General features: G+C 39.8%; 1 protein-coding gene across 1 annotated transcript in view; it reads right to left on the bottom strand.

Annotated features, from left to right (window-relative positions):
- Positions 1–988: 988 nt before the first annotated feature.
- The window catches only part of WDR75 (WD repeat domain 75), a 34,433-nt gene continuing 22,225 nt past the window's right edge, over positions 989–13,196 (bottom strand). Inside the window, exons 15-21 of the mRNA XM_065413120.1 lie at positions 12,762–12,856; positions 11,667–11,762; positions 10,707–10,876; positions 8,757–8,816; positions 4,283–4,429; positions 4,095–4,186; positions 989–1,267 (exon numbers count right to left, since the gene is read on the bottom strand). Of these exons, the coding sequence (XP_065269192.1) occupies positions 1,060–1,267; positions 4,095–4,186; positions 4,283–4,429; positions 8,757–8,816; positions 10,707–10,876; positions 11,667–11,762; positions 12,762–12,856 (868 nt within the window). The 3' untranslated portion in view covers positions 989–1,059. The remainder of the gene's footprint in view (positions 1,268–4,094; positions 4,187–4,282; positions 4,430–8,756; positions 8,817–10,706; positions 10,877–11,666; positions 11,763–12,761; positions 12,857–13,196) is intronic.

Below are 13,196 nucleotides of genomic sequence, written 5' to 3'. Positions count from 1 at the left end.
TATGTACCAAAAGCCCATTAAAGGGTTCATTGCCCTTCCAGAACAGATGCTGTGTTTCTTTTTAAGTGGTGAAGTTCAGTCAATTGGAATTTTTGAAATGTTACATTAGAAAGTATTGATGCACAAATACTTTCAACATCTGAAGCACCTTATATCCAAAGATCTCTCAGTGCTCAACAAATGTCCGTGAGGTATTTCAAACCTGTGAGGTATTAGGCTGCATTCACCCATGCTGACAAAGGGAAGTGGTGGTGATGGGGCAGGTAAGCTGCTATTTCTGGGGGATTAGGACAGTCAGGGTTTGCACTGCCTGTGGAGTGGCTGGCTGAGATGTCTGCTTTTCTGCTAAACTGTTCGTTACCTCCTTCTCCCACCTTGTTGTGTTTTGTCCATCTGCCACATCCTGTCCACCACCCAGATTGTATGTTCTCTGCAGCTGGGACTGTCTTCTATGTTACTTGCCTGTACAGAGCCTATCACAATAGGACCTTGATCCTCAATTGGGGTTTCCAGGAGCTACAAGATAAATAGCAGCAGCTGCTATGAAGTAAGGTTCAGAGTCTATAGAAATCCTGGTTGGAAAAGCTGCCTGTCCCTTTGTGATCAATACTGCCCACTTTTGGGCCCTCTGTAGGCCATCCCTGACAGAGCAGTGGTTCTGGGACTCTTTCAGAGACTTTCTTGTGCCTTAGATATTTGAGGGCACCAGCCAATATAATACAGAATTGAATCAAGCCCATTATCTACATTTTACAGGTTGGAGAATAAACGACAGAGGTTAACAGTTGTTTGAGGTAACAGTGTGTTTGAGACAGACTGGGGAGAAAACCCAGATCCTGTGCTTTAGTCCCAAGACCAGTCTTCCTTTCTAACTAAAATATATTAAAACTGCAAAATACTTGCTTTGAAATAATACCTTTTACATCAAATATTAGAATCCAATAAGAAACTTATGACAAAGGACTGAAAGAGAGCTTTTTGGTAGAACACTGTATTTAATCCATTAACATAATATTTAAGTTCATAAGAAAATATAAAATGCAACATGTCTTGATGTATCTAGAGAGCAGCTACCCAACTGTAGTCCATTCTTCTTATCTTTCGCAGTTGTTTTTCCTGAGATTTAGACAGTTTAGTTTGGGTAATTTCACCCAAAAACTCTGTAGGATTTATATCTTGCTCCATCTCAGTAAGCTCTAAATCCTCATCTGATTCATCCTCTGCTTTTTCACTGTCCATTTCAACTTCATCAACCACTTCTCCGGCACTTTAAAGTAGGGGGACAGAGGAAAAGAGAGACTATCAGCATATTCTACCACAGGAAGGAATGAGAATATAGTTTCGATACTAAACCATGATACTGAGTTAAATTGTCTGTGCAGGTGAATTTATATACGTTATATGACTTATTTATGTAGCACTGCAAGAGCACTAGGTACTTTACTTACAAGGAAAAGATATGCCCCAAAGAATTTACAATTTAAACAGATTACTCTCAGCATATGTAGCACATATATACACACAAACACACTACAAATATCTATAGTAAGGCCTAATATTTGGGTCTGATCCAATGTCCTTTGAAGTCGATGGAAAAATTCCCATTGCCTTAAATGGGCACTAGAACAATCCCTTAAACTAAACAGCTATATGTTCAACTGCATGCATCACGCACCTTTGCCCATCTCACCCACTCTCTACCCACTAATCCATTTCTCCTGGATTTATTACAACAATCCAAACCCTTGAACACTTCCAAATACCTGCCGTTTTATTTGAAATGAAACATATCTGATAATTTTTTTCTCCATATTATATTTGAATAAGGTACTGTATAGACTATATTCAGTCCTGCATCAGTAATAGGTATAATCTCATGATTTTACAGAACTAGAAATGGGTGTTTTATACCATTGGAAGAGTGAGTTTTCCACCCTCCCTACAGGCCACAATATCATCTTTAAGGCCTGGAGAATGCAGAGATATCAGACCTTAAAGTGTCAACATTTATAAGTATAGAAAAAGCATTACAGTTAACTTTTCAAAGAAACTTTAAAAAGTTATTGCCTATAGTGTCCTCTCTCCTGCTCACACTCCCTCAATCTTGTGCAGACGACCAAATGATATTAAGGTAGAATGGGTTTCAAAGAAAGAGTCCCAATAAAAATGTTTAAAATAGTTACCTACAGAATACATGCAGCTGCATGTTGTCTGAAAGTTTAATTGGAACTTGTCTGAGATGATCTGTATAACTCTCTGCTTGCGAGTAACATGGGCGTCCTACACTCATCACTGAATTAAGAAATCTGTACCACACACCCTATATATATATCGATATCTATATCTATATATATATATATTAGATATATCTGCCTGCATCTTGATGTCAGTATCCATATCTGCCTGTCAATGGTATATAATTTGCATATGCGTGAAGTGTATGTATAATTTATACACACACACACACACTATATGTGTGTGTGTATATATATAAATTATACATACACTTCACGCATATGCAAGTTACATACCATTGACAGGCAGATATGGATACTGACATCAAGATAAAGTGCATAAATGTTTGCATGTATATGTATTTATACAATTTTTACATATTTGAATGTCACTGTCTTTTTAGAGCCCAATCCTACAAATTCTTATGCTCATGTGTAACTTTACTTATTTGGATAGAACCAGTAATTACAATAGGATTTCAGATGAGTAATGTTACATATGTGTAAGTATTTATAGGATAAGCTGTTAGACTGTATGTGCAGAAATTCTAACCAGGACTACTGACAAACCCTCCTAATGTAGATACAGCTTATACCAGCTAAAAAGTGCTGTTGCCCATATAGCTTAAGCTGGTTTAGTGAGTGAAGCAAGTTCTACTGGCAAAAGCACTTTTATACGGATATAACTGCATCTACATGATGGCGTTTGCTGGTACAGAAATGTTGCAAAAACAAGATAGAAAACACCCCTTCCCTGTACCAGCAAAGGTTTCTAGTGTCAGGTGTATGTCTTTGCAAGTGTTTGTAAAATGCCTAATGCATAGGGCACCCAATCCTGGTTTGAGCTGGTGGGCACTACCACAATATGAATAATAATAAAAACAAAAACAAAAAAACCCCACAAAAAAACAAAAACAAAAAAAACCCCACATGTTTCTCTGGAGATCTAATTCATTGTTTGGTACACACTTATGTATGAAAGCTTTTCAAGAATAGGCGGTCTAAAGGTTAATCTTAGCATGCTAAGTATTTTATTGGCTTCAGTGTACTTAGCATGCTAATAAATCTACTACAAAATTACTATCATAGGCCACCAACCCATTTTTTTTTTTTTTTTTTTTTAACAAGAACATACATTCATCTCACAAAAGAGTAAGCTTAATAAATGAAGACACCTCAGACATACCAAAGTGTTGCATATTGCTGCTAAACCAGTTAATCCTGTAAGCTTGCTATGCATGCTATCAATAAATTAAGTCCTAATTAAAAAAAAACCTAGGAACTCCTGTGGGGGCCTCTCTCCCCCAATTTTAACTATTTAAATTTTGCCTTCATGATCTCCTTTACAGATAAGAGTATTCACTTCTTGAGACTTCTAAAATGAGGAGTATGTAGAAATGAACATGGATTCAAAGTGCAATTACTAATACAAATAAATGGAAAGGTCTGTGAATGTCTAACAGACATTTATGTAAAAATATCATTTAAAAAAAGATTTGGTCCTTGAATGAAGATTGAAAACAGTTTAATAGGAAATGAGAAATTTTTAATCTTAAAAGGCAATTTTTCTTATGTTTACATGGAGGCCAGAAAGTTTACCCTCCTGCCCCAAATCAATAAATTGGCACAGATTGATTCTAATAACAATCTAACAAGATCTTACAGCTTAGGGGGAAAGGTTATGCATTTAAAAAGCAGCTTTAGAAGATATTTAAATGGTTGCAGAAATGGCACCTTAATTATAATCATTCTTATTAAAAAAAAAATAGGAAAACTGCCACAACACTTAGGAAGATCTAGCTGATATTTTCCAACTGACATATGAAACTTATTTAAGCCACCAGCCTTGACTGTTTTTACCTTTTATTCTCCTTGGAAATCAGCATTGAATTGATAAAAATGGAACACAGGAAAGAAGCAGATGGCAACACATGTGCAGGAGTGTGTAGGAGCTGATGAGACAAGAAAACAGTGGTTTTATTAAAGTTCCATTTTTCATGCTTTTATATATGCATGTTTATCTCACACACACTCTCTCTCTCTCTCACCTCTTTGATTGCAGGTGAATCTTGGGCTAAGTGACTCTGGACAACTGCTGTGCCAAGATCTGCATTCTCTTTGGATCGTTGTTGATGCCTGTGCTTTCCCAATAGCAAATAAAAGGGCGTCATAGGGAGACTCTCCTCTACTGCCAGCTAAAAAGAGCAAAGTAAAAAACAGAATAGGTAGTTTAAAAGGGGAAAGAGGCCTTCCTTTCTGAGAAGAAGAAGGAGGAAAGGACAATTTTTCAGTGCCAAGAATCTGAATTCCCCCTCTTCTACTAATGCCAACAGCTAACAAAATGCTAATGTTCAGCAATAAGTGTTTAGAATTTACCAAGGCACAGTTCAGATATAGTCTAATTACAGTCAGATAGAAATATGCAAGAAAGTTCAGATACAGTCTAATTCACTTGGATATTGTGAATATTTTGCTTTAAATTTTACATTTAATACTCCACATTAAACTTTAATTCAGTTATAATCAGAAAAGTGACTTTGTAACAACAACAAAAAAGCACCTTTCTACTCAAAAGATCTGATTTCAGTGCACATTCTGAATAAGATCAGATTACTTCAATTACTCAAGGGCATATTATCCCCTCTGCCTCTGCATGCAGGGTGGATAAAAACTGATAAGGTCCAAATTTAGATTCTAATCTATTAAGGTCATTTAAATTAAATACAAAAAATATTAAACAGTACATGTTTGCTGCCAAATATTAAAGGAAGTCAAACCACTGGACTGGTGGAAATCACTGGTTATGCACCTGGAACCAGAATTTGTTGTAGTGCTAAACCAGTTTTTGACAACAGTAGCCTCTTCTGCAGGTACAGGAAGAATATTTTCTTTATTTCAGTTTATTCCCCTAGTTCAGTTCAATTACTTGCTCATTCAAAGTTAAGAAACTAACTGGGAGTTGAAATGGCAGGAATACTTTGTTTTCCTCTTCCAATCTAGGAATAAAATCTAGGTGTGAGAGGATGAGATCTATTAGTTCTAAAATCTTGAAGGACACAATGACCAGAAAATCAGTTCAATTCACTAACTACAGATATTACCTTTATTTAATAAATCAAGTTTTAAATATGAAAAATATTTTGCTCAATTTTATGATAAGAAAAAAGTTTAGTATCCAGCACATTTTAAGGTACCGTATAAACTCGTTCATAAGCCGAATATTTTTGGTAAAAAAAGTGACGCATCAAAGAGCAGGGGTCGGCTTATAAACAGGTCTACACCAAAATGTGATGATTTTAAACTCTATGGCAGGGGTCGGCAATCTATGGCACGCATGTCAAATAGCAACCTATTATGTACTTGAAAACTGTTATGTCCCCTCTCAGTCTTCTCTTTTCCAGACTAAACAAACCCAATTTTTTCCAATCTTCCCTCAAAGGTCATGTTTTCTAGACTTTTAATCATTTTTGTTGCTCTTCTCTGGACTTTCTCAAATTTGTCCACATCTTTCCTGAAATGTGGCGCCCAGAACTGGACACAATACTCCAGTTGAGGCCTAATCAGCGCGGAGTAGAGCGGAAGAATTACTTTTCGGGTCTTGCTTACAATACTCCTGCTAATACATCCAAGAATGATGTTTGCTTTTTTTGCAACAGCGTTACACTGTTGACTCATATTTAGCTTGTGATCCACTATGACCCCCAGATTCCTTTCTGCAGTACTCCTTCCTAGGCAGTCATTTCCCATTTTCTATGTGTGCAACTGATTGTTTCTTCCTAATTGGAGTACTTTGCATTTGTCCTTATTAAATTACATCCGATTTACTTCAGACCATTTCTCCAGTTTGTCAAGATCATTTTGAATTTTAATCCTATCCTCCAAAGCACTTGCAACTCCTCCCAGCTGGGTATCATCCGCAAACTTTATCAGTGTACTCTCTATGCCATTATCTAAATCATTGATGAAGGTATTGAACAGAACCGGATCCAGAACCGATCCCTGCAGGACCCAACTCGTTATGCCCTTCCAGCATGACTGTGAACCACTGATAACTACTCTCTGGGAACGATTTTCCAACCAGTTATGCACTCATCTTATAGTAGCTCCATCTAGGTTGTATTTCCCTAGTTTGTTTATGAGAAGGTCATGTGAGACCGTATCAAAAGCCTCACTAAAGTCAAGATATACCACATCTACCGCTTCCCCGCTATCCACAAGGCTTGTTACCCTGTCCAAGAAAGCTATCAGGTTGGTTTGACACAATTTCTTCTTGACAAATCCATGCTGACTGTTATTTATTACCTTATCTTCTAGGTAGTTTGCAAATTGATTGCTTAATTATTTGCTCCATTATCTTTCCGGGTACAGAAGTTAAGCTGACTAGTCTGTAATTCCCCAGGTTGTCCTTATTTCCCTTTTTATAGATGGGTACTATATTTGCCCTTTTCCAGCCTTCTGGAATGGCTCCCATCTTCCATGACGTTTTAGAGATAATTGCTAATGGCTCAGAAGTGTCACTTCTGTGACTTCCTTCTCCTTTAACCCAAGCTCATGAATTGAGGATCCCAGGGAGAAAGGGGGTTAGCTATGCACCTAACATTATAACTCACCAACATTTCCTCGGCAATTTGGACCCCATCCTCAAAGGAGGAGTAAGTCTGGGGGCCTGGGCTGAGTGGAGCCATTTGCATAGCTCCTGTAAAAGCCATGTTAACAAGGAACTTGAGAGAGGCAGTTGAGGAAGAAGGGCCATACAAATCCAGTGGAAACCCCCAAAATCTAAATCACATCTTCCCTACCCCTACATGGGAGCAGAGGTACAGCTCCAAGGCAAACCCAGTTAGATTCTATACTGGTTCATGCATCAATTAACTTCGAACAATGTATCCTTTAATACACACGTTGATACATGAACTAGAAAGAACCCATCTTGACTTTCAGATTCCAGGTGTATACATAAGCCTAGAAATTAGAATTACCTCCTCAACACTGTCAACTGAGCAGCCTGGATCTGGAGTCAGATATCCCAGGGCAGTGGTTTTACACAGTCACTTCTCAGACTAGTATCACTACCACTGAACTACAGAGTACAGCTGAGTAAGGAATAAATGATGAATAGTTACTATTTTCCTCAAACAACAGATGAATATAGTTTTAAGAAGTCTATTTTAAGTCTTACTGATTTGTTTTAGATTGTGACTATGAATACTAGCTATTTGAACTTTGACCTGCATTGCTTAACTGGGATTGATCAAATTAATCAAGTGGTACTGGTTTTGTTCTGATTCAATGAGTATGGAAGTACTCCTAGGGCAAGTCTACATTGCCGCTTAAGTCAATCTAACTTACGTCACTCAGTTAGAAAGTTAGTGAACTAAGCATTGTCCACACCAGCGCTATGTCAGCGGGAGATGCTCTCCGATTCAGCTGCGCCAATGTAGCGCTTCTGTATAGATCTGCCCCTAGTATGAATGCTTTTGGTATATGAATTTTAAATTCACTCAATACTTGCTCATATAATTTTGAAATTCACTTATTAACACTAGTCATCATGAAGATAAATCAAATTTCCACTTTCTATGAAACGCAAACAAAGGGCCATAAGGGCCATTAACAATATGACTACAGTAGAACCTCACAGTTACGAACACCGCGGGAATGGAGGCTGTTCGTAACTGAACAAAACGTTATGGTTATTTTTTCAAAAATTTACAACTGAACATTGATGCATTAAATACAGCTTTGAAGAAGAAAAATGCTGTTTTTAACCATCATAATTTAAATGAAACAAGCACAAAAACAGTTTCCTTACCTTGTCAATTTTTTTTTAAAACGTTCCTTTATTTTTTTAGTTGTTTACGTTTAACACAGTACTGTACTGTATTTGATTTGGGTTTTTTTTTGTTTTGTTCTTTTGTCTCGGCTGCTGCCTGGTTGGAACCAGAAGTATGCAAATGAGGTGTGAGATTGACCAGTTAGTTCATAATTCTGGTGTTCATACTTTTGAGGGTCTACTGTATGTATAATTTATAAAATATGAATTGACTTCTACACAAAGTCATTTTTTTGCATTTTCCCAGCTCTACATGAAAAAGCATTTTCAGAAGTTACAGAATCCAGCATCTCCATTAAGTATACAAGAAAATAGTTAACACAGAAAACTAAAGATTTTAAACAGCTGCAGTGAAATGTCAATTGAGAAGTAATAGCACTTTAAAATACCAAGATACCGCTTTTAAGATATGTGCTTTTAGTACAGATGTAACACTTTTTTGCCAGGAGAAAGGACAGCGATTTGTTACTTCAGCTTTTAATAAGTCTCTATAAAAGGAGCAATACTGCTGAAAAATAAGCAAAAATCAAATTAAACATGACTGCACCTTTAGATTAGCACCTCTAGCATGTCAAGGTTATCTGAACACTTATGATAGAAGAGAATTTAGATCTGACAAATAAGTGTCCAACTGAATGAATTTTGAACTCCTTTGCACAGTCCGACTATCAGAACAACTATAAAAGTACCTGTTTGCTTGATGGTGTAAGCCTTTCTTCTGTGGACTTTGTGCTAAATGTCAGTAAATCCTAGAACATGCAGAATGATGCAGTCAGATTATGGAATGGAATAAGGTGTTCTATACACTTCAATGTATTATTTACAAAATAGTTTCACGGTCTGAAAAGTTATTTGAGTGAAATAAAAGGACACACACAGTCCCCACTGCATATTTCATACAGAACCCACAACAAAGCAATGAAGGGGAAAAATCAGAGACCAAGAGGTAAATTAAAGTTAATGTAGATGGGGGGTGTAGTGAGTCGGTGTGGCTCCCCTCCTGCCCAGAAGAGGGAGCACCCTTGCAGGCACCCGAGTGGGCGGAGCCACCGCCGCCTATCCCCGCCCCCCGGAAGTCACGGGGCGGGACAGGAAGTATAAAGGCCGGCCGCCAGAGCTCAGTCAGAGCCCGGCCACCGCAGGGAGCAGACGTGCGGCCGGGAGCTCCCGGCCGGGATACCTCTGAGGCCCGAGGCCGTTGCCCTAGCTGGCCGGAGCTGCCCCGAGCTCACTACGAGGAGGAGCCGCCGGAGCCTGTCCGCTCCCGTCGTTGGGAGGAGCCCTTGGAACTCCCCCACACCAACCCCGAAGGCGAGGCCGCACCAGAACCCCTTCGCCCCTGCTGTTACCCAGAGGAGCCGCCTGAGTGCAATTGGCCGGATTTTCCTACGGAGCTGCCGGACTTGCCACCAAGCCCCGGCCGAGAGGAGCCCATGCTGGTGGACTGGACCGGGCCCGGTGCCATGGACGAGGTAGGCCCTGAGGGGGATCCTGGAAGTAGCCCGGGGGTAGCCGACCCCGGTCAGGCTGCAGACGCATGTGAGCCAATGTCAGTGTGTTTCGGTCAGGATACCCCACTGACCGGCAGCGGCAGTAACCGCTGCTAGGGCCCCGGGCTGGAACGCAGTCGAGTGGGTGGGCCTGCGTTCCCCCCTGCCACCCCCCGCTCACGGGTGGCAGGCTTCCCCCTCACCCAGCGCTCTGGTGTCAGAGCCAAGGCTTACCCCAAGTGAGTGTTGCTCAGCCCCTGCGCAAGGGGGCCTGAGCTCCCTAACTGTGTATCTGCTCAGCCCCTGCATCCCAGGGCCTGAGCTGTGACTGTTTGTGCCCCGCCCTGATCCAGGGCCGGGGCTCCTGAACTGTTTGTTTGCCCAGCTCCTGCACCAGAGGGCCTGGGCTCCTGAACTGTTTGCCTGCCCAGCCCCTGCACCAGAGGGCCTGGGCTCCTGAACTGCTTGCTTGCCCAGCCCCTGCACCAGAGGGCCTGGGCTCTTTAACTGTCGTTTGCTCAGGCCTGCACCAGGGGGCCTGAGCCCGGAACTATCTGTTGTTTGCTCAGCCCCTGCACCAGAGGGCCTGAGTCCTGAGCTAACTGGTTGTTTGTTCCGTCAGTAGGGAGTCGGTGTGGCTCCCCTCCTGCCCAGGAGGGTCGAGCCCCGGCACGAACCTTTTACAGGGGGGTTGGGGGGGAGAAAGCGGAGAAAGAGGGGGAAGGAAAGAAAGCTCTGGGGGAAGCTAGTAAGTTTTGGATTTAATAATTTAATTTTTAAAAATATTTGCATAAAGAGCAATAAATAGCTCATAAGGTAGTCTGATAAGTGTTAGGCAATAATGGCAATTATCTTTATAGATCCCCAGATTATGTAGTGTTGCTCTTTCATCTGGTTGAGACAGTAAAAACTAAGAACAACTGAAGTGGAATCAACAGTAATCAATTAAGAAGCTGGACTGTTTTGGAAACTGAAAACTAATGATCACGTTATACCTTATGCGGGTTAAAAGCAACATCATCATCATCAGAGGAAGCCCATTACACTAACTACCAGAGGCCTGGATTTTTATTGCTTGATCAGCAGTTAGCGTGAATGTTTTAACGTGACAGTTCTCTTATTTCCCCTTCCCTGCCTGTCAGTTCTTACCTGTGTTTCAGTCAGGAAGTAAAGCTGAGATCTGCTTAACCACTGGTGTTTTTCTGAGCCAATTGATTCAGGCACATCTCTTGGAATGAAGACAGCCCACTGGACTCTCTCTCTACAGACATTTCTCTGGATACAGAATGGCCTTGGCTCATTTGGTTTAAATACAAACACTGGCAAAACAAATATTTGTTATTTTTAATAAACAAAAGCACTTTCTTCCAACCCTTCTTGGGCTAGACAAGGCCCCACATGTCAAAGCCAAAGATGGCTGGATAGGACTCCCCTTAACTTCAGTGTGCAGTTATCCTTAATTGGATGGATAAGATGTTACTGAATGATAGGAGGCACTCCCATGCCCAAGAATGTACATGCTACCTTCATAGTATTCCCAGCCAGAGAGCAAAAACAGAAACTAAACCCCTCTGCAAAGCAAAAGATCTACATGAGACATTATACACAGTGAAACAAATGCTCCACCCCCCCTAAATTTAGGTAGTGTGGAAAGGACTAAGAACTAGGGATGTAAATACAGTTTAAAAAATTAACTGTTAAAATAATTAAAAAAATATTTCATTTAAACAGTTAACCAATTAAAGGCCAGCAGAGATTAACAGTTAAGGCGGGTTAACCAATAAGACTAATGCTTACCAGTTATCTGGTTAACATTTTACATCCCTACTAAGAACACCCCATGCAGAAAGAGTGACTGACCCATATTTTCATTGCCAAAGCAGCAGCCAACTGTGTTCTGGGAAGGGTGGGTGGCAGCGGAGCCCTACTTAACTGCTGGTGTCAAGACATGGCCCAGTTTCTTATACAGACAAAATTTAAGGAACTACAGTCTATTTTGTGAATTAAAAAAAAAGTCTTCAACAATAAAAATACAATCTTCTAGAAGCTGTGTTTTCAGTGTTGCAGCTTTCACCATCTTCTGCTAGCGAAGGAAACCTTTGTACTTACAGTCTGAGCCTTCCAAGAGCCGTGAGACTGCAGCAATGTTTTCTGAAAGGGGGTCAGGTTGCAGCACCATGACGTTGAGCTGGGCACTCCATTCCACTAAAAAATAAACCATGAGACATGAAAGGAAGCCAGATGTTTTACTAAATAAGAGGCCAAATGTGGAAAAGACACCTATAGCTATACCTCTGCCTGGAAGACTCAAACTTTAATATTCACAGATGAGTCAAAACAGATATAAATATGAGTCCTGCTGTACCAGTATAAGAGAAAAAGGGTTTGATTATCTAGTCAGTTGGAGTTTGCTGTGCACACACTCTGGACCTGAATGTTTTTTTTTTTTTTAAATATTAAACTCTGATTTCAATAAACTAGTCATACTTGTACTGAATAGAAGGAAGCGTACAATATTGTTTGGAATCCTGCTATCCCAAATCCGTTCATTACTCTTCTCCAAACTACTACTCAGTACAACCTGATTTAGTTTGTAGGCTCTAAAAAGGAGATGGAAAATAACCCTTGCATATTGACAGGATATTTCTCTAACCAGTAGAAAGCTCTTAATCTCATTCTCCTACGTTGTACTCAGCCTCAGCTTGTGAACTTGCACAAAATTGCAGGTTTTAAGCTTTTTAAAATTATTGATTTAAATGTTCACTGTTGTGGGAAATTATGGGAGAGTAAGACAATTATCTGGTGATGGCAGACATCAAGATTCAAAAAGTTAGCTTTAAAACTGTTGTCAACATCACATTGCAAAATATACAAAGTAACTATCTTTAAAACAAACTACAAAGTTCTCAAGCAGCATTTTTCTTATTTTGCCTATCTAAATTTCTATTATTATTGATGAGAACTTTGTCGGTTTGCATGTACGATGAAATCAATGTTTACTGACGTTTACCAATAAAAATTAAACTTTCCAAGCCTAATCACATTCCAGCTCAAAAAATTCCCTCAATAGTCAAAATGTAAGTGTAAACATTTCAGCCAAGATTGCTGCAGGCTTTACAATGTGGTAGTGTTAGGCCTTAGCTACACTATTATCAGTACTGCCCTGGCAGGTAACATTCACTGATTTAACAAAATCGATCTTACATGCACAACTGAGCAGGTTCCAGCAACACAGAAAGCCATTATCGGTAGTGCCAAGAAGGTATTTGGAACAACTTAGTCTCCCAAAACACAAGTTCCTAGGTGAATAAAAGCCAAAACAAAAGTTAATGAGCCTTCTGTTTATCTTTGTAAATTACCATTACAATCACAAGCATGCTTTCAGTTAAATCTTAAATCCTTTTAACTTAAGCCAAATTCTACTCAGTTATCTGCTGTAACAGCAGAATTTAGTCCTCTAGATCCATCTCTAGTGGCTCAGTAAGAAATATAAGCAAACCTTTTGAAAGCGCTATAATCTTAAAAAATCTCAGCAAAAAGCAACTGTGTCTATGGACACTTACAACATTCTTTACAACACCCTAGTATAAAAGAGACGCCATTATAAGCCTGATTCCACACTGGTCACAATAAGCTCTT

The sequence above is a fragment of the Emys orbicularis genome, chromosome 11 (assembly GCF_028017835.1).
Source record: "Emys orbicularis isolate rEmyOrb1 chromosome 11, rEmyOrb1.hap1, whole genome shotgun sequence".
NCBI classification, from domain to species: Eukaryota; Metazoa; Chordata; order Testudines; family Emydidae; genus Emys; species Emys orbicularis.
This window is presented reverse-complemented; position numbering and strand designations above follow the sequence as displayed.